General features: G+C 39.1%; 1 protein-coding gene across 1 annotated transcript in view; it reads left to right on the forward strand.

Moving 5' to 3' along the window:
* The window catches only part of LOC124775134 (serine protease snake-like), a 284,183-nt gene that overhangs the window by 70,327 nt on the left and 186,713 nt on the right, over positions 1–27,143 (forward strand). Inside the window, exon 4 of the mRNA XM_047249974.1 lies at positions 8,002–8,194. Coding sequence (XP_047105930.1) covers positions 8,002–8,194 — 193 coding nt within the window. The remainder of the gene's footprint in view (positions 1–8,001; positions 8,195–27,143) is intronic.

Genomic DNA, 27,143 nt, shown 5'->3' on the forward strand with positions numbered 1-27,143 from the left:
TTTTATGAACACTACCTGTGTCATAAAGATCTGTGCTGTGATGAAGTAAAATATACTGGTACTATGGCGGCTAGTGTTGATATACATAGTGTTCATGCTAAAAAAAAAAATGAAAATTACACCTATAAAAACAGCGTGTGCACGAATTGTAGTGATGAAATCGGAAAGTTAAATGATCGTGTACGTGGTCTGCAACTAACCATTAATACTCTGATTAGCGAACTAAAAAAACTTACGTCCGGAATGTGTGAACCTACATCAAACTTGCCTCGCAGTAACGATGAAATTCCAGGTAAAGTGAAAAACAAAGTGCCTCATTCTCAACGAAGCTTATTGTATGAGCCTAGTATCACGTTTACAAGCAGGTTCAGTGTGCAATCAACTGTGCAAGATAAGAAACATTGTGCATGTGATAAAACTAACTTCCGAGCCGAATATGAAACTACAAATACGCAGAGTAATACATCCAAAAGAATGTCTAACAACTCAACTACTGTTATGAAAGGAAATGAAACTGAAAGACCTGAACAATTGCGTGACCTAAATATCAAGTATTTGTCCAGCGTTTATACCAAATTGTTTGGCCATAATGCCGGTGGGCCTTCTAAACATGCAGAGAAACCTAAACAAAGAAAAGTAGTTGTTATGTCAGACAGTCATGGTCATGGATTTGCTCGCCTTCTGAACGGTCAGTCCAGTGTACAAACAATCGCTTACATAAAGCCTGGTCGGAAGTTTGCAATCATGTACGATCCACAGACGTTGCTGACTTATCCTCTAAAGACTTTGTTGTGCTAATTGGTTGGTCAAATGATGTATATAAAAACGAAACACACGAAGCAAAACAAGAACTAAAAAGGTGCTTAGGACAGTTGACACACAAATGTTTTAGTGCTGAACATCCCACATCGGCATGACTTACCGTCTTGGTCATGCGTAAATAAAGAAATAATCAGTGCCAACCAACAAATTTCATTACTTTGCAAACATTTCAGAAATGTAGAACTCGTAAATGTTAACAATATTGGGCGCAGATTCCACACATTACATGGATTGCACATTAACAACATGGGGAAAAAATTGCTCGTCAGAAAAATTGAAGAAATTATCATCAAGAGGCATCAAACACTCAAAAGTAAAATCATTCTGGATTGGCCCCCCAAATATTCGAAGGAAACAACAACAGCAAGACCTTACTCACCAACATCTACAACAAAAGAAGGAACAAGGTGCCTCCAATATTCAGGCACACCAACAACAATGAATGCAGTAACAGCTCTACCAATTGTAGACCCAGCCCTAACACCAGCAGCAATATTATCAACAGTAGGATCAGCAGCTGAACAACTACCAGGGGAGCCAGACACAGAAGAAAATTCTGCTGCAGATGATAATAGAAGATTAGGTGCAGTTGGGGAAAAAAAAGCAGTACTTCCAGCACACCTGAATGATTTTTTATTGACAAGGTAAAGGTAAGTGATCAATTAAATATGCCAAAGTCTAATAATGTGCCAGAGCCTAACAAATCCTTTAATTTCATACTGATTCATCAAAATGTCCAATCATTGCTAAACAAATTAAGTGAAGTTGAACTTTTATGTACCGATGAGCTAAAAAACGCTTCTGTAATGTGTATAACTGAACACTGGCTGCCTAAAGATGCAATGTCAGTCACAAAACTTGCAGACTTCAATCTTTCATCATCATTTTCTAGAATTACATCCAGTCATGGAGGGTCATGTATATTTGTTAAAAGTGGCATTGATTATTGTAACATAAAACCCATTGAGCTGTTAGCTGAAGAGAAAGTTTTTGAAGTATCCGCAGTTGAACTCTCTGCATTAATATTAATAATCATCTGTGTATATAGGAGCCCTGATGGGAACTTAAATGATTTCTGTCATCAACTAGAAGCAGCTTTAAATACTATAAAAAAACTTCAACAAAACAGTGATCATATGTGGAGATTTTAATATTGATTTTCAAGAAATCTCAAAAGACCAGCAAAGCTTGATGACCCTACTGGAAACATATAACATAAAAGCCACCATAGACTCTCCTACAAGAGTTACACCAACGACTAGCTCAACAATTGATCAGATATTAATAAACACAAATGTAAATCACAATTTCTGTGCCGGAAATCTTAATACTGGCTTCAGTGATCACTATGCACAGTTTATTGCTGTGCACATCCCAAGTGAAACGACTGAAATAGAGAAAGTTGTAAAAGAAGCAAGGAAATTCACTAACATACAAATAAACCTTTTTGTACAGAGACTAAGTGAAGAAACTTGGTATGAAGTGTATACTTCTTAAAATACTAACAAAAAGTTTGAAAAATTCATGGAAATATTCATGTCATACTTTGAAGCTGCATTTCCATTAAAAAACAAAAATGTCAACCTAACTTCAAAAATAACAAATGGATTACAACAGGTATTAGAATCTCTTGTGCAGAGAAAAGAAGATTACATGATATAGCAAAGACACAGAAAATGCCTCCTGAATTTCATTTGTACCTGAAAAATTACAAGAGGATCCTCAAAAATGTTGTAAGGAAAGCTAAAACAATGGCAAATACATCAACAATTCAAAAAACAAATCTAAAGCTATATGGGAAGTTATAAAAAATCAAACAAGTGAAACTAAACAATATAAAATACGAACTTATGTTATGAAGGACAAATGATTTCTTGCCCAACAGAAATTGCAGGGACCTTCAACAAATATTTTGCAAACATAAGTGAACAGTAGTTGGTAAGTGGACTGGAAGAACACAACAAAATATCACTTCCGTCATGCAATAGTGTAAGAAATGTGTCTACATCTTTGTTCCTTTCACTCACAAAAACTGAAGAAATTTTATCAGTTATAAAAACCTTGAAAACAGGGTACTCATGTGGAATTGATGGAGTACCAGATGGAATTATTAAAAAATGCTGTCTTGCCTTAGCTGAATCCTTGACACACTTGTGCAACAGCTCACTGGCATCAGGAACCTTCCCTTCATGCTTAAAAACAGCAAAACTGAAACCACTGCTCAAAAAAGGAAATCCAGAATGTGTTTCAAATTATAGACCAATAGCCCTACTGCCTGTATTTTCAAAAAATTTAGAAAAAGTTTTTTATAAGAGAATTTCTGATTGTCTAACTAAAAATAAAATTCTCTCTCCTTCACAGCATGGCTTCAGGAAAGGCTATTCAACTGAAAGTGCAATATTTGAATTTCTTAATGAAATCTATACTAAACTGGATGCAAGTGAGTTTGTGACAGGCATATGTCTTGATTTATCTAAAGCTTTTGATGTCATTGACCATAATCCCCTACTGCAGAAGCTTGACCAATTAGGAATTAGAGGTATATCCAATGAGTGGCTCAAGACATACCTATGTGGTTGCAAACAGGTGGTTGTAGTGCAATATACTGACCATAACAAAATCAGCTACTACTATTCAGGACATGAAAATGTGAAATATGGCGTCCCTCAAGGATCAGTATTAGGACCCATTCTGTTTCTCCTCTATGTCAATGATCTTATGTACAACAGGTATTGCCAAACTACCTTCCAATTTGCAGATGATACAAGCTTCCTTATTAGTGGTAAAACAGAAGAAAAACTTAAAGACTCCGCTATCCAAACAATGAACAGTGTAGAACAGTGGTTGACCCACAAGCTAATTATAAACAAAGAAAAGACAGTAGCACTGAACTTCTATAATGTAAAAGGAAGACACCACCCAAATGTAGAATTAGAACTTAGGAACAGAGTTCTTGAAAGTGTTGCCAGCACTAAATTTCTGGGACTCTGGCTCCAGAACAACACAAAATGGGAGTTACACATTGAATATTTGCAAAGAAAACTAAGCAAAACCTGTTACATGATACGGATCTTAAAAACTTGTTGCAGCAAAGCCAGCCTGTTAAATGTATACTACTCCTATGTGCACTCTGTAATTAAATATGGTATAATCTTCTGGGGAAATACAACAACAAATATTAAACTTTTAAGGATGCAAAAGAGAATACTAAGAATTATTGAAGGGGTACACAATACGAAATCATGCATACCCATATTCGGAAAGCTGTCAGTTCTTCCTCTTCCTTACATTTTTATCTACAAAACATCAGTTTTCATCAAACAATATATCGATAGACAGCCAGATATCTTATTAAAAAATGAAGATATATATGCACACAATACAAGGCAAAAATCTGACCTTCATATGAAACAGGTGAGAACATCATTGTGCCAAAAAGGCACACTATATACTGGGATAAAGATTTTCAATAATCTACCTAACCATATAAAATCAATAGGTAAACTCTGTAGTTTTAAGGCTGAAGTAAAGGCATATTTAATTGATCATTGCTTTTACAGTCTGACAGAATATATAAAAGCCAAACAACAAAAATAAAGATGCATTATCAATATTCTACTTTCTATGTTGCCCGTAATGTTTGTTGTATCTATGAATCTTTGCTAAATTACTTCAATATCTAGTCCTTTGGATTGCAATACAAACTGTATTTTATCTTGTAAATACCTAACCATGTCCAATATCCTTGTATATATTCTATACATGTAGGATTTGAAGGACTAAATAAAATTAAATAAATAAAATACTACAAGCATATGCTGAGACTGCCCTAACTCAGTCAGTACTATACCTGACTTAAAAGCAATAGAAATGAGAGCAAACTCTGGTTAAAATGTATTTGGGCAAATCAACAGATCCAGAGGCATATCGTATTTGATGTGGGCCCGTCTTCAAAAATAAAAATCCTTACCTCCTAATATAAAATGTGTAATGTACCGTAAACTAACGTAACTTTCTTTACAGCAGATAGAAATAGAAATTTAGAGTGTGTTGTAATTCCCATGCAATATAAACAAAGAGATATGTACCGAAGCAATTCTCAATGTTGTGTTTCAGCTTTCCACACACATCCAGTAATCACAACGTTTGAAAACTGAGGTAATTTTTGACTGACAAAGAGCTTTTGACTGCCGCATTCCATCAGTACACCTCTACTTTGTACTAGCTATCAATGCACTAATACCCCTTAAGCCTACAATATAAGCTACCATGTGCTTCAAGCCATTGTCTCAACAAACAAAATGATAGCAATCCAGATTACATGAAAACAATTTCGCTGAAACCATAAATGACACCGCTGTCTTGTTAAAAAGAAAATTACTATTTAGATAGTCTGTAACAATCAGCTTCCTTGTATCTCACATCATTCTTTATTATTGCCCAGTAGTGACAAGCAGTTATTTTAAAACAATTGTTGATAAATAGAGTCAGCATATTGTAGCATGCCACTTGTAACGAAACATGAAAGCAAGCCAAGAAGATAGGATCCCATTCATTGTACAGTGCAGTTGTTATTCTTGGGAGTGTCTTCAACTTGGACAGAGAAAGGCAAGGAAGGGGGGAGTGTGGAGTGTGTTGTTTTGTTGCATTTGTACAATGACATCTCAGACAAACAGATATGTTTTAGAGGGCAGAAGATTTAACTTTCATCTCAGCATTTTAATAGCTCATTATGTTTTGATAAAGGCAAGTGAGAAGTATTTATTTTATTTTGTTTTATCAAACTAAATATTAGGTGGATGCGGTGCACCCACAAGATTATGTATGCTGCTGCACAAGCCCAGACTGTTACTAATGCTTTCTTTGCAATTACCTTCCTTGTACCTATGTTCTTCTTTCTGACTTCTATGATCGCCATTTTCATACATGTTCATTCCTCTTCAAATGAACTGCCTACTGAGCTATTCATTATCACAGTATCTATAGCCACAGAGTTATTAAAGCATGTGTCTTCTTTCCTTAACAATTCCATATCCCACTTCTTTGCACATTGATTCTTACTGACTTCAGCCTACTCATTTTTATTACTAAATATTGATCAGTGTTTATATCTGTCCTGGGTACACCTCACAGTCCAGTATTTTATTTTGGCATCTCTGCCTGACCATGACACATTCTATCTGGAATCTTCCTGTCTCTCCCAGCTGTTTCCCGAGTATTCACTGTCACAAGCTTAAATTTATGGCAGAACTCAATTAGTTTTTATCCTCTCTCATCTCTACCACCAAACTCATGTTCTCCTATAATCCCTTCATCTACTTCTTCCCCTACAACTTCATTCAAATCTCCCATGACTATTAGATTCTCATCTCCCTTTGCATACTGAATTACCCATTCAATATCTTCATATACATTTTCTGTCCCTTAATCTTCTGCTTGCAACATCAGTAAATGTACATGAACTATTGTTGCTGGTATTGGTTTTTGTCGATCCTGATAACAGCACCTGTCACCGAACTGTTAACAATAAATCAGCCCCTGCCCTACCTTCTTATTCACAATGAATTCTACTTCCATTATATTATTTTCTGCTGCTGTTAATATTGCCCTATACTCATCTGATGTAAAATCCTTGTGTTCTTTCTGTTTCATTTCACCGACCTCACTATATCTAGACTGGGCCATAGCATTTCCCCTTCCAGAGTTTTTAGCTTGCCTACCACGTGCAAAACTTCTGACATCCTGACATTCCAAGCTCCAACTCTCAGATTGTTATCCTATTGTTGATTATTCCCTCTTTTTCACATGCTCAACTCCCTCATGGCATTTCCCTCCCAGAGATCCAAATGGAGAGCTTGAGAGAGTGTAACAACTTTTTTTTTTCCCAGGCTTTATGTCTCATGGACACACATTGTGTATCTTTAATGCAGTGGTTTCCATTGCTTTCTTCATCCTTATGCATTTGATCAGTGCCGTTTCTTCTGCCTTTTAGTAGCAGTTTCCTACCCCAAGGTTTAAAGAGTCCCTGAATTCCCTGAATGTGTCTGCTTATCCGTCCTCTTTGACAAGGCCTTTGGCAGAATGGATGTGACTTCTTATTCTGGAAGACTATGGTTGCCACTGCTGATGATTTTTATTCAAAATTTAAGCAATTACAGGGTCTTAAACTGGGACCAAGGAAGTTTTAATTGCTAGTCGAAGACATTACCCCTTGAACATAGGTCTCTTTTCAAATCAACAGCTCAGTTCAAAGAATCAGTAGAGTCATTTACTTTAGTCCAAAAGGGTGTCCAGTTTCAGTAACTGGCAGATAGCCATAAGAAATTTAACTACTAATTAAGTACAGTTTAAGTGATGTGTAAAGGATTTGTTGGTGGCTAATTGCTTCTGCTTTATTGATGAATTTCTTACTAGATAAAACAGATGTGTGTATTTTACTAATAATATCAAATGAGGTTTGTATTAAATCAGTTGGGAGGCATCGTGCAGTTCAGACAACAGTTGCAATAGAAGAAGCAAGAGTCCACCTGTATCGTACAACATACAAATTTAGTTTGCTTTAATACAACTACCAAACTAACACTGTATGCCAGTAGATGTGTTAGTCATATTGTTTGTGGGTATTGTAACTGATACACTGAATATTGAAGTACACACAACATAAATTGACAGTGCACTGGGTACTCTAACTTGTTGCTGACAGAGAGTTGTCTGAATCTCTCAAAGTTTCACATTAATGTAGTTGAAAATATGTTTAAGGGCTTCAGAAATTATTACAAAACTTGTGGCTTGCTGTAGTTACCAGTGATAGCTTAAAGCCATTACATTAGTGGTTTCTACCCTATGTTCATGTAGGTACTGCAAGGGAATATCGTTTGATGACCTCCATTGATACTGGGTCCACAGCTGTACTGAATTATTTAAAAGATTTAATGTTGCATGAAGCTGTCACAAGCTTCTTTATTTGTGATGTAATTACACAATTTTGATCTTAGCCCTGTATCAAATGTCTTCACCAAAAATTTGTTGATGGCACATAGTCATAATCAAATCCATATCATTAGCATCATTAGTAAAGGTGAATTGTATAACAAATAGAGAAAATGGACAACTGCAGGTGGCTTTAGATCATTTAAAGGAGCATTGTTACTTCAGTTACACCTATTTTTATTGTTACAGAATATGAACCGTGCCAGCTAAAGAATGGAGGCTCTGGAAAGTGCATGCATATCAGTTTATGTCCATCAGCTATCCACAAGGTGTACAAAGGTATCGAGCTGGACATATGTGGCTTCCAAGGCAGTGTAGCCATCGTGTGTTGTGAAGATCCTACTGCCTCCAATCATCTAATCGCAGAAGATCAACCACCTAGGTAAAAAATCTTACCTCACACTCTTTTTACATGTTGCACTCCACTGTTGTCAAAACTGTAGATACTAGTAAATACTAGTATAACTGAGTGACAGCTGACAGCTTTAAGTACATCATGTGGTACATTCTTGCTGGATGTGATGTCAAATAATATCTTGCATCAAAATTATGTCATGGCTGCGTGTAGGTACAATTGTACTGAATGTGCCTCAGCTGTGTTGACTAAGGGATAGTTGTAAGGAGTATTGTAAGTGTGACTGACACACAAGTGCGATACATCAAAAAAGCATCTCGTAGAATCGGGTGTACTGCTGCTGATCCGTGTCTTCTTAACACGATATTTCGACTTCATAACTTGGTGTCTTCATCAGGTGTTCCCTGAGACTGATTGACGAGCTGACCTTGTCTCATATTTATGCCTGGGTGGTGTGTGGGGCTCCGAATGCCGTCAGCGCCCACTGTGGCCATTTCTGGTGGTGGTATCAGTCACTAGACGCGCCTTCTTTGGTCCGTACCCATTGCAGCACCCTTCTGAGGTAGTGGACAACACAAGGCGTTCCCTATTGGGTCCGTGCCCGATAGGCACGATCCTAGCACTATCATAGCTCTGTTGAAGTTCCTTATGTTGTCCGCGACTGCGGCGAGTTTCTCTCATGACCAAGGGATTCTCCTGGCCCTCTGAACCCAGTATGCGCCTGTGAGGTGCACTTTCTGTGGCATTCAGCTGCTGTTGAAGCTGCATATTATAATGGCCATCCTCCAAGGAGCTTGCTGCCCCCTGGTATCGTGTACGACGTTCTGTTCCGTTACTTAAGTCCTTGGACATCTGTAGTTCATTCCTGGAGGAGGGAACTTTCTTCCGTTGTTTCTGTAGTAGTTCCAACACAGGATTCCACGCAGTATGAAGCTTCCCAGTTGATCAAGTTCTCTGCCATCTCGATTTCAATCGATTCATTAATGAGACTAGCCCAGAATCAGGGGTTTTGTCATAATCCATCATGCCCTCTAGGTTCGGGCAATGTTCTGCTATTGCAGATTTAGTTACCTGTCGTAGCCTGGTATGTCTCTGGCGTTCTTTACATCTTATTTCAACTGTTCTGGTAGTTTGACCGATGTAAGACATCCCACATTCACATGGTGTATGGTGGACACCAGGTTTCCTTAATTCTAAATCATCCTTGACAGTTCCGAGGAGTGTCCTTATCTTGTTAGGTGGGCAGAACACACTCTTGATATCGTGTTTCTTCAGTATTCTGCTGATTTTGTTATATTTAGGCCCAGCATATGGTAGAAAGGCTACTTTCCTGGTCTCTTCTTCCTGCTCTCCTGTTCCCTCAGGTCGTCTGGTGGGATGGAGAACTTTGCGGATGTCCCTGGTGGAGTATCCGTTGTCTGTGAACAGTCTTTGTAGATGTTCTAATTCCGCTGTCAGGCTGTCTGGGTCAGAGAGTGTTTTGGCTCAGTGTACGTGTGTTTTCAGCACTGCTTGCTTCTGTGCTGGGTGATGGCAGCTGTCAGCCTGTAGATATAAGTCAGTGTGTGTTGGTTTCCTGTACACACTATGGCATAAGGTGCCATCTGCCTTCCTCTTTACCAGGACATTGAGGAATGGGAGCTGACCATCACCCTTTAGTTCCACAGTGAACTTGATGTTGGGGTGTCTTGTGTTCCGATGGTCCAGGAACTTATCCAGTCTTCTGTTGCCATGTGGCCAGAAGACGAACATGTCATCAACATATCTGAAGAAACAGGTTGGCTTGTAGGCAACAGTTGTAAGTGCCTCATCCTCGAATTTCTCCATAAACAGATTCGCCACTACTGGAGATAAGGGGCTATCCATGGCCACTCCTTCAGTCTCCTCATAGAATTGGCCTCCACAAAGGAAGTATGTTGATGTCAAAATGTGCTTGAAATGATCCAGCAAGGGTCTGTCAAATTTCTCACTAATTATATCAAGTGTGTCCTGAAGTGGTACCCTGGTGAATAGAGACACCACATCAAAACTGACCATGATGTCTGTGTCCAAGATCCATAGGCTGCTGAGATGTTCCACAAAGTCCAAGGAGTTGCGAATGTGGTGCACACACTTCCTACATATGGTGCCAAATGAAACATAATTTTGGAATATCGATGTTGGTTAACAGTGCAACAAAGATTACTACAATGACTGCATCAGTGGGCACAAAACAGTCAATAGCAAGTGCAATGTAGCTGTGAAAGATCTTGACATAATATACTATTTCTGCCTAATAATAACAGTAAAATAAGTTATGCAAAAATTCCCTAAATTGCAGGCCTACAAGAGACGCAGAAATAATGTATTTGCGCAAAATCATCTTTGAAACACACATTTAAAAAGTGAAGTACAGATAATTGTTTATTGTTGCTTATCTTTTTAGAAGTCTGCAATCATCACTGTAATTACATTAAGTGTTCATATATATTGATTTTTAAACATTTTCATGTAGCTATGTGGTAGGTTATTTCTCGGTTTTGAGTCTTCAACTTGGGAGTCAGTCATTTCATATCACCCAGGATCAGTTAGCACATTTATCTCACCATAAATAGTTTCATTACAACTACCTCTTGAAAGTTGAAAAACCATACAATGCAAGAAAAATTTTGATACAAAATAATAAAAGTGGTTATACCAACAAGATGTGGACTACGTCATTTCAATATTCATAGCTTCTTCATTACATGATATACAACATTTTTGTCTACCTTAGCATCATTACTTCATTCAAATGATGACAAGAGAAAAATTTCGCTTTGAAAAGTTCCTTTCTCACAAACCTTCAAAACAATTACAGAAACTGACCTGTTTTCCTGTTCTGTAGCTCACAAATTTTTATCAAATGTCATATAAGATAAATGGGATAATCGAAAAGATGATATATAACAAATATTCCTACTAATAACTCTGTTCTTTGACATAAAACTACATCCACTGGTCTTATCATAGCGGCATGACAATAGATCCTGTATTACATTTAAATATCTGTAACCATTTTGAGATTGTCACCAGATATGTCACTTTAGAAAAAAGTGTACATCAGATTTGAAGCCCATTTCTGATTTTTTATGTCCAATTGGTAGGATCAAATTTCCTTTCCATCTCACTTTCATATGGTTTAGCAAAATAAATGGGCCTGTTCAGCACTTACATTTCATGCTACATGCAACAGAACTTACGTCATTAAGCTACGTTTCATCACTAACAGCTTCAGCTGTCATAGCAACATCAGCACCTCTTCTTCCACATAAGCCTCTCTTGTTTCTTTAAAGTAAGCATGGGTTTGTGCATTGCCATTTTGACCACAACATATGACACAGGAACTGTTACCTCTTCATTGTAAATTTCCACCTCTTTATTGGAGAAAACACTCATTTTTGTGCATTACTATCCTTAAAAACACCAACTTCAGGATCTCCTGTCTTTACTCAATAATCACTGACTTTCACCGAAGCAAACTCCACTTTATTTCCTTCAGTATTGTTACTGTTGCCCATCATTAATTGACCTCCTATCCTCACAGTACACATTCATTTTGCCAAACTCCAAAGCTGACTCTAATTTGTCATTCAGACTGGATACCACAACCTTCTTACTTCCGAATTTAACATTCATACAAGACACAGAACCCTCAACATATAAAAAAGTACTACAATAAAAATTATTTCTTGTCCTACTTTGCAAGAATTTTTTAATGCACAAAATGGCAGATGCCTCAAGCGTAGAACTGTCAGATCACTTGATCCACTGAATTTGTGGTGACATATAATGAGATAGACCTCATAACGGAACAGACCGACAAAAGTATTGAAGAGCAAAATGGGAACAGAAGCCAGATAGGAAAGAGTTAGAATAGAGCCAGAATAATAGAATGAATACACCCAGCTAGGAATGCACCCCTTTCCAAGTGGTGTGCCAAACAATATCAGCAGGCCCCCTACCTTAATTCCACGTGTAAGACCATCAGTTTCATCACTCATTTTGTCCTTTAGTCTGTGATTGCTACATACATTCTGCTTTCATTAGTTTTCATGTCACATAATATATAATACAATAACATAAAAAAGAATTGCTTTTCAAGTCTAGGGAGCAGGGAGGAAGGAAGATGGCGCTGGTAGGATTGTGTGGTGATAGGATGCTCCAAAATCGGTTGGAATTAAATGGTTCTTCAGCAGAAAGTGTAAAAAACGTGTAGTCAACGGAATTTGGTGAACTAAATGCAGCTTTTGGTTACATCAGAAATTTGCAAACGTGTGTCTGAAATTTATAAATGACGATATTCAGTGGACATGCCTCGACTGTACTAGTGACAAAAATGTACGCCTAACATCAGCACTAAGTTCTAAGGACGAAATTATTCATCTTCTTCAAAGTGACATTGATGCTCTGAAAGCATAACTGACGTTACTAAATCACGAAAATATTGCATTGAAACGTGAAAAGTGTTGTGCATGTGAAAAAACTTCAGTATTAGATGGACCTATATCGGCAAATATGCGGAGTAATACAACTGATAAACAACGAAAAAAGTCAGCCGTCATTATGAAAGAAAAAGAAATTGAAGATACTGAAGAACCAAAAAAATATCAGTGGACCAGCATTACGTACAAAAAAGACAGAAAGAAGCATTATAATAAGACAGAAAGTGAATTCTTTATTACAGATGACTCATTGTTGATAAACATAGTCGTACCAAACTTTGAAATCGATGTTCGACTTGGAATCAGGATGCATCAAATGCATACACACCTAAACAATGTCTTAAACTCAAGAGGGAACGCAGCAGATAAGCATAGCAGAAATCCAAAAGGTATTTTATCCATGTGGGAACAAATTCGCTTCGAAACAACAGTGAGGAAGAAATTGTAAACCACACAAGCAACCTCATCTGAACACCCAGAAGATTCTACCCAAATTCGAGAATAATAGTAAGTGGCATTGTGTATAGAAGATCGGTGAGTGACAGCTGTGTGCAGAGAATAAACGGCAATATTAAAGAACAGTGTAATAAACTAGGAGTCGTTTTCATTGATCCCAAAAAATTTCTAAGTGCAAAGTGTCTTGCCAAAGATGGTGTACATCTGAATCGGTTGGGCTCAAAAATATTCAGTAAGATGTTCATAGATACTTGCCAGATCATAAAAAATAAGGGAAAGTTATAAGTAGTAATTGGGGTGAAAAAGAAGTGAAAAAACTTGTGTACCGTAGCATTAAGAATGACTGAACCAAGCCATTATCTGGCAAAAAATGTGTTAAAGCCTGTAAGTGATACTCAAAAGTAGGTATGTTATCCACTGGAATATAAAACAGTGATACTTCTAACAATAAAAGCTGCAGAATAGATGGAGTGGAAATCATTCTATCAGAATGTCCAAATATTAAAGTTGTTTGTTTACATGAGGACTGGTTTACTGAGGGCACAATTAAAATTCTACACAAAATAGGGAACATCAGATTAGCAAGTAGCTTTTGCAGAATAAACAAGTCATGTGGAGTCTTCTACATGGTGATATAAATTAGGAGACAACAAACTGTTTTAATTATTTAAATGAAGAATGTGTGTTCAAGAGCTGTTGCATGGAAATAGTGGACTCACTAGCAAATGTTATAATAATCTCAATATACAGAATTCCAGGGACATCAACAACATAACTATTTTTATCTAAGCTTCAAATCATGCTAGAAGACGTTTGTAGAGAAAAAAAGAAAAAAGTTGTAATAGCTGCTGATTTTAATATTGATATCACATGTGATAGTAGCCACGCTTCAAGATTCACTGATTTGGTAAAGAAATATGATTTCAAATTTAATTTCTTTGAATCTACCAGAGACCATGGAAATCGGCAACATGCTTTGACAATGTTCTAACTAATTATGTATATCTACATCTACGTGATTACTCTGCTATTCACAATAAAGAGCCTGACAGAGGGTTCAATGAACCACCTTCAAGCTGCCTCTCTACCGTTCCACTCCCTAATGGCACGTGGGAAAAGCGAGCACTTCATTTTTCTGTGCGAGCCCTGATTTCTCTTATTTTATTTTGATGATCATTCCTCCCTATCTAGGTAGGTGCCAACAAAATGTTTGTGCAATCGGAGGATAAAACTGGTGATTGAAATTTCGTGAGAAGATCCCGTCACAATGAAAAATGCCTTCGTTTTAATGATTGCCACTCCAATTCACGTGTCATGAACTGTGATACTATTTCCCCTATTTCGCGATAATACAAAACGAGCTGCCCTTCCTTGTACTTTTTCGATGTCATCTGTCAGTCCCTCCTTATGCGGATCCCACACTGCACAGCAATACTCCAGAATAGGGCGGACAAGTGTGGTGAAAGCAGTCTCTTTAGTAGACTTGTTGCACCTTCTAAGTGTTCTGCCAATGAATCACAGTCTTTGGTTTGTTCTACCCATAATATTATCTATGTGATCGTTCCAATTTAGGTTATTTGCAATTGTAATCCTCAAGTATTTAGCTGAATTTACAGCCTTCAGATTTGTGTGACTTATTGCATAATCAAAATTTAGCTAATTTCTTTTAGTACTCATGTGAATAACTTCAAACTTTTCTTTATTCAGGGTCAATTGCCACTTTTTCTTATCAAAATCATTTTGCAAGTTGTTTTGATCATCTGATAACTTTACAAGAAGGTAAATGACAGCATCATCTGCAAACAATCTAAGACGGCTACTCATATTGTCTCCTACATCATTAATGTAGATCAGGAACAATAGAGAGCCTATAACACTTCCCTGGGGAACGTCGGATATTACTTTGTTTTACTGGATGACTTCCCGTCTATTACTACGAACTGTGACCTTGTGACAGGAAATCACGAATCCAGTCTCACAACTGAGGCAATACTCCATAGGCATGCAGTTTGGTTAGAAGAAGCTTGTGAGGAATGGTATCGGAAGCCTTCTGGAAACCTAATAATATGTCAACAATTTGACGTCCCCTGTCGATAGCACTTATTACTTCATGAGTATAAAGAGCTGGTTATGTTTCACAAGAACGATATTTTCTGAATCCATGCTGACTATGTGTCAATAAATAGTTTTCTTCAAGGTACTTCATAATGTTTGAATACAGTGTATGTTCCAAAACCCTACTGCAATTCGGCGTTAGTGATATAGGCCTGTAATTCAGCAGATTACTTCTGCTTCCATTTTTGGGTATTGGTGTGACTTGAGCAATTTTTCAGTCATTAGGTACGGATCTTTCTGTGAGAGAGTGGTTGTATTTAACTGCTAAATATGGAGCTATTTTATCAGCATACTCTGAGAGGAACCTGACTGGTATACAGTCTGAAACGGAGGCCTTGCCTTTATTAAGTGATTTAAGCTGCTCTGTTACACCGAGGATGTCTACTTCTATGTTTATCATCATGGAAGTTGATCTTGATTGGAATTCAGGAATATTTACTTTATCTTATTTGGTGAAGGAATTTCGGAAAACCGTGTTTAATAACTCTGCCTTAGTGGCACTGTCACCAGTGACTTCACCGTTGTTATCGCGCAGTGAAGGTATTGATTGAGTCTTGCCACTGGTGTGCTTTATGTATGGCCGGAATCTCTTTGAGTTTTCTACCAGATTTTGAGACAGAATTTCGTTGTAGAAATTATTAAAAGCGTTGAAGTACATGTTATATTTCGAACTTCTGTAAAACTTTGCCAATCTTGGGGATTTTGCGTTCTTTTAAATTTGGCATGCTTTTTTCTTTGCTTCTGCAACAATGATCTGACCCATTTTGTGTACCGTGGGGGGTCAGTATCATCATCATCATCATCATCATCATCATCAGTGTTCTGCTAAAAGGCAGGTTTTCACATGGTAGTTCTCCAGGCTGTCCGGTCTTCTGCCATCCTCTTCAGGTCTGCATAATTTCCTCTTCCCTTTATGTCGTCTATCATCTTGTATCCCCTTCTTCCTCTCAGTCTTCTCCCACAAACCAATCCTTCCAGAGCATCTGTTAGCAAGCACTCCCTTCTCAATAAATGTCCCAACCAGTTCTTTTTCCTTCCTCTTACAACCTTCAGTACCATCACTTATTAATTTGTGTGGTATATATCTCAAACTGATGTTGATACTATCTCTTTGAAAACATTCCACAACTTTTCCACACTTACATGATCAGATCGGAAGGAGTGAAGACTGTCTCTTAAACAGACGTTAGGAGCATATTTTATCAGCTTTTTTAAATAGATATACTTTTCTTTTCTTTTTGATGGTTGTAGGTGTTACAGTATTCAGTCTATCAGCAACTGCCTTGTGGTTGCTAATCCATGTATTCGTCACGATACTCACTGTTTGTCCAGGATTATTTGTTGCTAAAAGGTCAAGTATGCTTTCGCAACCATTTACGCCTCGAGTGGGCTCATGAACTAATTGTTCAAAATAATTTTCTGAGAAAGCGTTCAGTACAATTTCAGATGACGTTTTATGCCTGCTGCCCGCTTTAAACATATTATTTTTTCAGCATATCGAGGGTAGATTGAAGTCACCACTGACTATAATTCTATGAGTGGGGTACTTGTTTAAAATGAGTCTCAAGTTCTCTTTGAACTGTTCAAGAACAATATCTTCTGAGTTGGGGGGTCAGTAAAATGATCCAATTAGTAGTTTAGTCCGATTGTCAGGTATAAACTCTACCCATACTACATTACTGGCCATTAAAATTGCTACACCACGAAGATGACGTGCTACAGACGCGAAATTTAACCGACAGGAAGAAGAAGCTGTGATATGCAAATGATTAGCTTTTCAGAGCATTCACACAAGGTTGGCGCCGGTGGCAACACCTACAACGTGCTGACATGAGGAAAGATTCCAACCGATTTCTCATACACAAACAGCAGTTGAATGGCGTTGCCTGGTGAAACGTTGTTGTGATGCCTCGTGTTGTTGTTGTTGTGGTCTTCAGTCCTGAGACTGGTTTGATGCAGCTCTCCACGCCACTCTATCCTGCGCAAGCCTCTTCATCTCCCAGTACCTACTGCAACCTACATCCTTCTGAATCTGCTTAGTGTATTCATCTCTTGGCCTCCCCCTATGATTTTTACCCTCCACGCTGCCCTCCAATACTAAATTGGTGATCCCTTGCTGCCTCAGAACATGTCCTACCAACCGATCCCTTCTTCTGGTCAAGTTGTGCCACAAACTTCTTTTCTCCCCAATCCTATTCAATACTTCCTCATTAGTTATGTGATCTACCCATCTAATCTTCAGCATTCTTCTGTAGCACCACATTTCAAAAGCTTCTATTCTCTTCTTGTCCAAACTACTTACCGTCCATGTTTCACTTCCATACATGGCTACACTCCATACAAATACTTCCAGAAATAACTTCCTGACACTTAAATCTATACTCGATGTTAACAAATTTCTCTTCTTCAGAAACGCTTTCCTTGCCATTGCCAGTCTACATTTTATATCCTCTCTACTTCGTCCATCATCAGTTATTTTGCTCCCCAAATAGCAAAACTCCTTTACTACTTTAAGTGTCTCATTTCCTAATCTAATACCTTCAGCATCACCCGACTTAACTCGACTACATTCCATTATCCTCGTTTTGCTTTTGTTGATGTTCATCTTATATCCTCCCTTCAAGACACCATCCATTCCGTTCAACTGCTCTTCCAAGTCCTTTGCTGTCTCTGCCAGAATTACAATGTCATCGGCGAACCTCAAAGTTTTTATTTCTTCTCCATGGATTTTAATACCTACTCCAAATTTTTCTTTTGTTTCCTTTACTGCTCGCTCAATATAGAGATTGAATAACATCGGGGAGAGGCTACAACCCTGTCTTACTCCCTTCCCAACCACTGCTTCCCTTTCATGTCCCTCAACTCTTATAACTGCCATCTGGTTTCTGTACAAGTTGTAAATAGCTTTTCGCTCCCTGTATTTTACCCCTGCCACCTTTAGAATTTGAAAGAGAGTATTCCAGTCAACATTGTCAAAAGCTTTCTCTAAGTCTACAAATGCTAGAAACGTAGGTTTGCCTTTCCTTAATCTTTCTTCTAAGATAAGTTGTAAGGTCAGTATTGCCTCACGTGTTCCAGTATTTCTACGGAATCCAAACTGATCTTCCCCGAGGTCGGCTTCTACTAGTTTTTCCATTCGTCTGTAAAGAATTCGTGTTAGTACTTTGCAGCTGTGGCTTATTAAACTGATTGTTCGGTAATTTTCACATCTGTCAACACCTGCTTTCTTTGGGATTGGAATTATTATATTCTTCTTGAAGTCTGAGGGTATTTCGCCTGTTTCACACATCTTGCTCACCAGATGGTAGAGTTTTGTCAGGACTGGCTCTCCCAAGGCCGTCAGTAGTTCCAATGGAATGTTGTCTACTCCGGGGGCCTTGTTTCGACTCAGGTCCTTCAGTGCTCTGTCAAACTCTTCACGCAGTATCGTATCTCCCATTTCATCTTCATCTACATCCTCTTCCATTTCCATAACATTGTCCTCAAGTGCATCGCCCTTGTATAAACCCTCTATATGCTCCTTCCACCTTTCTGCTTTCCCTTCTTTGCTTAGAACTGGGTTTCCATCTGAGCTCTTGATGTTCATACATGTGGTTCTCTTATCTCCAAAGGTCTCTTTTATTTTCCTGTAGGCAGTATCTATCTTACCCCTAGTGAGATAAGCCTCTACATCCTTACATTTGTCCTCTAGCCATCCCTGCTTAGCCATTTTGCACTTCCTGTCGATCTAATTTTTGAGACGTTTGTATTCCTTTTTGCCTGCTTCATTTACTGCATTTTTATATTTTCTCCTTTCTCCTTCCTGCCTCGTGTAAGGAGGAGAAATGCGTACCACCACATTTCCGACTTTGATAAAGGTCGAATTGTTGCCTATCGTGATTTTGGTTTATCATGTCGCGACATTGCTGCTCGCATTGGTCAAGATCCAATGACTGTTAGCAGAATATGGAATTGGTGGGTTCAGGAGGGTAATATGGAACACCGTGCTGGATCCCAATGGCCTCGTATCACTAGCAGTCGAGATGAAAGACATCTTATTCGCATGACTGTAAGGGATCGTGCAGCCACGTCTCGATCCCTGAGTCAACAGATAGGGATGTCTGCAAGACAACAACCATCTGCATGAACAGTTCGACGACGTTTGCAGCAGCATGGACCATCAGCTCGGAGACCATGGCTGCGGTTACTCTTGATGCTGCATCACAGACAGGAGCACCTGCGATGGTGTACTCAACGATGAACCTGGGTGCACAAATGGTAAAACGTAATTTTTTTTTTTTTTTTTTTTTTTTTTTTTCGGATGAATCCAGGTTCTGTTTACAGCATCATAATGGTCACATCCGTGTTTGGTGGCACCGCAGTGAACGCACATTGGAAGCGTGTATTCGTCACCACCATACTGGCGTATCACCCGGCATGATGTTATGGGGTGCCATTGGTTACATGTCTCGGTCACTTCTTGTTCGCACTGACGGCACTTTGAACAGTGGGCGTTACATTTCATATGTGTTTCGACCCGTGGCTCTACCCTTCATTTGATCCCTGCGAAACCCCACATTTCAGCAGGATAATGCATGACCACATGTTGCAGGTCCTGTATGGGCCTTTCTGGATACAGAAAATGTTCGACTGCTGCTCTGGCCAGCACATTTTCCAGATCTCTCACCAATTAAAAACATCTGGTCAATGGTGGCTGTGCAACTGGCTCATCACAATTTGCCAGTCACTACTCTTGATGAACTATGGTATTGTGTTGAAGCTGCATGGGCAGCTGTACCTGTACAGGCCATTCAAGCTCTGTTTGACTCAATGCCCAGGCATATCAAGGCCGATTTTACAGCCAGAGGTGGTTGTTCTGAGTACTGATTTCTCAGGATCTATGCACCCAAATTGCGTGAAAATGTAATCACATGTCAGTTCTAGTATAATATATTTGTTCAATGAATATCCATTTATCATCTGCATTTATTCTTGGTATAGCAATTTTAATGACCAGTAGTGTATTTTACACGAACTATCTACTTCAGTTTTACTACAAGGCAAACTACCTCTGACAGCAATAAATACTTCACCACCAACTGTTTTTATTCTATTCTTTCTGAACACTGGTAGATCATTTGACAAAAATTTCGGCTGAATTTATGTCCAGCTTTAGCCAGCTCTCTGTACCTACAACTATTTGACCTTCAGTGCTTTCTATTAGGGCTTGGAGCTCTGTTTCTTTCCCAACACAGCTATGACAATGTACAACTACAATACCATTCGTTTCTACAACTACCTTACTGTGTTTTATCTGCCCACTTTTAGACAGACACCCCTTCTCTGGTTCTCTGAGACCCTCTAACCTAAAAAAACCACCCAGTCCCTTCCACACAGCCACCGCTACTCATGTAGCTGCCACCTATGTGTACTGGACTCCTGCCCTATTAGGCGGAACCTGGAAACCCGCCACCTGATGGTGCAAGTCAAGTAATCTGCAGCCTACAGGGTCACAGAACCACCTGAGTCTCTGATTCAGACCCTCCATTCGGCTCTGCACAAAAGAACCACAGTCAGTTCTATCGATGATGCTGCAGATGGTGAGCTCCATCTTAATCTCGGAAGCAAGACTGGCAGTCTTTACCATTTCCGCTAGCCGCCTGAAACCAGATAGAATCTGCTCCAATCCAAAGCAACGCATGTCATTGGTACTGAGCCGCCACCTGCAGTTGGCTGCACTCTGTGCTCTTCATGGCATCCAGAAACACCCTTTCCAAATCTGGAATGACTACCCCCAGAATGCACACAGAGTGCACACTGGCTTTCTTCCCCTCCTTGGCTGCCATGTTCCTAAGGGGCCCCATTATGCACCTAATGTTGGAGCTCCCGACTACCAGCAAACCCACCCTCTGTGAATGCCAAGACCTTGCAGACCGAGAAGCATCCTCTGGAACAGGGTGAATGACTGCATCTGGCTCAGAGACATCATTAGCCACAGGTAACACCCAAAACCTGTTCATCAAACAAACCGGGCAGGCCCTACGATCAGCCCCTCGGAAAGGTTTTTGCTGCCTGCCAGACTTTGGAATGATCTCCCACTCGACCATCGGTGAGGGGTCAACCTCAATGCAGGCAGTACCTGGGGCAGCCACAGCAGTGGACCGATCGGAGGATATGTGGAACATGCTCGACATCCCTCGCGTCCTCACATTCTATCCCCCACAGTGACGCCCCTTGGCAGCAACCTCAAGCTGTGTGATGGAAGCCAATGCAGCCTGGAGCTGTGAGCGAAGGGTTGCCAACTCAGCTCACATCTGTACACAACAATCACAGTTCAGTTCCTATCTATTAGTGCAGTCGCTTCTGTTTCAAGCTCGTAAAAATATGCAACAAACGAACAGTGTCCTTGCCTTATTGGCAGCAGGAAATCGAAGTGCTCTCTCACTGATGGTCTAACAAACACTGAGCTGTTCTAACCAAACAAACAAAAGCCTGTATGATACGAGGGTCGATACAACGGTGGTACTGTACACTATACTGTTATTGAAATAAAAGGTTTTGCCTAGTAAGCACTCAAACACACAAGATATTACTAAAATAAACTAGTAACTACACAGATAACTAAAAATAAGTCGCTCCTGTTTGAAGCTCGTAAAAATATGTAACAAGCAAATGGTATACTCAGCTTATTAGTAGCAGGAACCAGCAGTGCGCTCTTGTTGATGGTCTGACTGACACTGTGAAGATGTGTATAAATTTTGTCTAGATCTAGGTTTTCAGATCACTGTGCATTGTTCATTGAGCTGCCACAGACAGACAGGAACATTTCACATATGAGCAGGAACTTCAGCAAAGAAAACTTGCAAACATTTAGTGATAAACTAAGAGAGAAAACATGGCCTTTTGATTATTGTAACTCAAGGGATTAAAACTTTGAGAAATTTGTAAATAGTTTTCTTGGAGACTTTAAATGAAACATTTCCATCTAGACTCTGCAGCAGTAAAATAACAAATACAGTAAAGTGGATTACCCAGGGCATAAAAATTTCCAGTGTATGGAAAAGGCAACTGCACAGAGAACTAAAATATAATGAAGATACTAATTTCATTAAATATGTTAGACTCTATAAAACCGTATGTAAAAGAGCTGTCAAGGCATCAAAACAACTGGCAAATAACAGGCTTATTTTAAATCATTAAATCCGAGTTAGGTGTTAAAGCCTGTGACCAAGAAATTCCAAAAATTGACATTGAAGGAAATACTATTGTAAATCTAACTCAAATACCAAAGTACTTTAATGACTTCTTTATAAATGTAGCAAAGTCTGATGTAGATGTAACAGATTATCACAACAAAGTAAATCCCTTTGGCCTAGGCGAAAACTCTGAAAACATTACAAAATTCTCAAAAGTTTCTGTGGAGGATGTAGAAGATGCTATTCTAACATTAAGAAAATAAAAAATCGGCATGTTGGGATGGAATACACACCAAAGTTATTAAAGTGGTACACAATAAATAGAACTGCAAACCCACTGGCTCAGATAATAAATCAATGTTTTGAAGAGGGCTGTTTCCCAGAGGTACTGAAATATGATCAAGTCAAACCACTCTTCAAGAAGGGATCACGAGAGATCATGGGAAATTATCGTCGTATCTCAAATCTCCCAGTCCTATCTAAAACATTGGAAAAACTTGCTGTTGCACAAATCCAAAACTGCATTCAAAATATTCTGTTATTCTAAAAAATCAATTTGGTTTTCAGCAGAGGAAAAACACCATCAATGCAGTGAACCTTTTCATTGAAAAATTAAGTACATCATTAGACGAGAGAAATAAGGTGGCAGGAATTTTCTGCGACCTCACAAAGGCATTTGATTCTGTAAACCGTGCATTGCTTGCTTACAGAGTTGAAAAGTGTGACATTAGCGGCAGTTTCCTACAATGGCTTAAATCCTACTTACCCAACAGAAAGCAAAAGTGGCACATATTATTTTTCTGACCAGGAAAAAAAAAAAATATCTAAGTGTTTTCCACAAGGCTCCATATTAGGCCCAGTCCTATTTCTCATTTATGTTAATGATTTACCATTAAATATCAGCTCCCCATCAGTTCTGTCCCCCCCCATGAACCATGGACCTTGCCGTTGGTGGGGAGGCTTGCGTGCCTCAACGATACAGATAGCCGTGCCATAGGTGCAACCACAATGGAGGAGTATCTGTTGAGAGGCCAGACAAATGTGTGGTTCCTGAAGAGGGGAGCAGTCTTTTCAGTAGTTGCAGGGGCAACAGTCTGGATGATTGACTGATCTGGCCTTGTAACATTAACCAAAATGGCCTTGCTGTTCTGGTACTGCGAACGGCTGAAAGCAATGGGAAACTACCGCCGTAATTATTCCCGAGGGCATGCAGCTTTACTGTCTGATTAAATGATGATGGCGTCCTCTTGGGTAAAATATTCCGGAGGTAAAATAGTCCCCCATTCGGATCTCCGGGCAGGGACTACTCGAGAGGACATTGTTATCAGGAGAAAGGTAGGTTAGAAAATTTAAAAAGGGAAATGGATAGGTTAAAGTTAGATACAGTGGGAATTAGTGAAGTTCGGTGGCAGGAGGAACAGGACTTCTGGTCAGGTGAGTATAGGGTTATAAATACAAAATCAAATAGGGGTAATGCAGGAGCAGGTTTAATAATGAATAAAAAATAGGTGTACAGGTAAGCTACTACAAACAGCATAGTGAAAGCATTATTGTAGCCAAGATAGATACAAAGCCCACACCTGCTACAGTAGTAACAGGTTCATATGCTAACTAGCTCTGCAGATGATGAAGAAATTGATGAAATGTATGATGAGATAAAAGAAATTATTCAGGTAGTGAAGGGAGATGAAAATTTAATAGTCATGGGAGACTGGAATTCATCAGTAGGAAAAGGGAGAGAAGGAAACATAGTAGGTGAATATGGATTGGGGCTAAGAAATGAAAGAGGAAGCCGCCTGGTAGAATTTTGTGCAGAGCATAACTTAATCATAGCTAATACTTGGTTTAAGAATCATAAAAGAAGGCTGTATACATTGAAGAGCCCTGGAGACACTAAAAGATATCAAATAGATTATATAATGGTAAGACAGAGATTTAGGAACCAGGTTTTAAATTGTAAGACATTTCCAGGGGAAGATGTGGACTCGGACCACAATCTATTGGCTACGATCTGTAGATTAAAACTGAAGAAACTGCAAAAAGGTGGGAATTTAAGGAGATGGAACCTGGATAAAGTGACTAAACCAGAGATTGTACAGAGTTTCAGGAAGAGCATAAGGGAACAATTGACAGGACTGGGGGAAAGAAATACAGTAGAAGAAGAATGGGTAGCTTTGAGGGATGAAATAGTGAAGGCAGCAGAGGATCAAATAGGTAAAAAGACGAGGGCTAGTAGAAATCCTTGGGTAACAGAAGAAATATTGAATTTAATTGATGAAAGGAGAAAATATAAAAATGCAGTAAATGAAGCAGGCAAAAAGGAATACAAACATATCAAAAATGATATTGACAGGAAGTGCAAAATGGCTAAGCAGGGATGGCTAGAGGACAAATGTAAGGATGTAGAGGCTTATCTCAATGGGGGTAAGATAGACACTGCCCACAGGAAAATTAAAGAGACCTTTGGAAAATGGAGAATCACTTGCATGAATATCAAGAACTTTGATGGAAACCCAGTTCTAAGCAAAGAAGGGAAAGCAGAAAGGTGGAAGGAGTATATAGAGGGTCTACACAAGGGCGATGTACTTTGAGTACAGTATTATGGAATTGGAAGAGGATGTAGATGAAGATGAAATGGGAGATATGATATTGTGTGAAGTGTTTCACAGAGCACTGAAGGACCTGAGTCGAAAAAAGGCCCCCGGAGTAGACAACATTCCATTAGAACTACTGAAAAACTCTACCATCCGGTGAGCAAGATGTATGAGACAGGCAAAATACCCTCACACTTCAAGAAGAATATAATAATTCCAATCCCAAAGAAAGCAGGTGTTGACAGATGTGAAAATTACCGAACTATCGGTTTAATAAGTCACAGCTGCAAAATACTAACGCGAATTCTTTACAGACGAATGGAAAAACTAGTAGAAGCCGACCTCGGGGAAGATCAGTTTGGATTCCGTAGAAATACTGGAACACGTGAGGCAATACTGACCTTACGACTTAAGATTAAGGAAAGGCAAACCTACGTTTCTAGCATTTGTAGACTTAGAGAAAGCTTTTGACAATGTTGACTGGAATACTCTCTTTCAAATTCTAAAGGTGGCAGGGGTAAAATACAGGGAGCGAAAGGCTATTTACAATTTGTACAGAAACCAGATGGCAGTTATAAGAGTCGAGGGACATGAAAGGGAGGCAGTGGTTGGGAAGGGAGTAAGACAGGGTTGTAGCCTCTCCCCGATGTTGTTCAATCTGTATATTGAGCAAGCAGTAAAGGAAACAAAAGAAAAGTTCGGAGTAGGTATTAAAATCCATGGAGAAGAAATAAAAACTTTGAGGTTCGCCGATGACATCGTAATTCTGTTAGAGACAGCAACGGACTTGGAAGAGCAGTTGAACAGAATGGACAGTGTCTTGAAAGGAGGATATAAGATGAACATCAACAAAAGCAAAACGAGGATAATGGAATGTAGTCTAATTAAGTTGGATGATGCTGAGGGAATTAGATTAGGAAATGAGACACTTAAAGTAGTAAAGGAGTTTTGCTATTTGGGGAGCAAAATAACTGATGATGGTTGAAGTAGAGAGGATATAAAATGTAGACTGGCAATGGCAAGGAAAGCGTTTCTTAAGAAGAGAAATTTGTTAGCATTGAGTATTGATTTAAGTGTCAGGAAGTCGTTTCTGAAAGTATTTGTATGGAGTGTACCCACATATGGAAGTGAAACGTGGATGATAAATAGCTTAGACAAGAAGAGAATAGAAGCTTTTGAAATATGGTGCTACAGAAGAATGCTGAAGATTAGATGGGTTGATCACATAACTAATGAGGAGATATTGAATAGAATTGGGAAGAAAAGGAGCTTGTGGCCCAACTTGACTAGAAGAAGGGATCAGTTGGTAGGACATGTTCTGAGACATCGAGGGATCACCAATTTAGTATTGGAGGGCAGCGTCGAGGGTAAAAATCGTAGTGGGAGACCAAGAGATGAATACACAAAACAGATTCAGAAGGATGTAGGTTGCAGTAGGTACTGGGAGATGAAGAAGCTTGCACAGGATAGAGTAGCATGGAGAGCTGCATCAAACCAGTCTCAGGACTGAAGACCACAACAACAACTTCAGTTCTGTTCGCAGATGATACTTATGTCTTAGTCGAAGATCAAGACTCTGAAAAAATTCCCAAATCTGTGATCAGTACCCTCAGTAGCTTAGAAACTTAGTTTCAGTTAAACGTGTTGAATCTAAACATATCTAAGACTCTGGTAATGCAGTTCAAAACCAAACAGTCAAAATGTGAGTAGATTAAGATTGTACACAACAACCGAGGTATAGAAGAAGCTTACTCAGTCAAATTCTTGGGTTCAAATAGAGATAAAAATTTGAGCTGGCAGGCACACATTGAATACCTGACAAACAAACTGAGCAGCTTTGCATTTGCAATGCTAATATTATCAACCGAAATTGATATGGACACACAAAAAGTAGCATATACAAGCTGAAGCGGGGACATATGGTATCACCGCTTACAGTCAGGACGTGCAGTGACCCGGCTTTATTGCCGTGCCCACGCACTGTGTTCAAGGCGTAGACTTGGTGACGGAAACGACTACGGCATGTTTTTGTGGTGACACATTTATTCTTCACTAGTTTTACCATAAGTAACAAATACCATTCATCACTAATGTCCGTCCGTACAGGTTCGTTGAGTTAGCGGTATGGCTTGATCACCCCTCCAAGAGGGGGTACACTCCAGTGATGAGCCGT

The sequence above is a fragment of the Schistocerca piceifrons genome, chromosome 2 (genome assembly GCF_021461385.2).
Source record: "Schistocerca piceifrons isolate TAMUIC-IGC-003096 chromosome 2, iqSchPice1.1, whole genome shotgun sequence".
Classification (NCBI taxonomy): Eukaryota; Metazoa; Arthropoda; class Insecta; order Orthoptera; family Acrididae; genus Schistocerca; species Schistocerca piceifrons.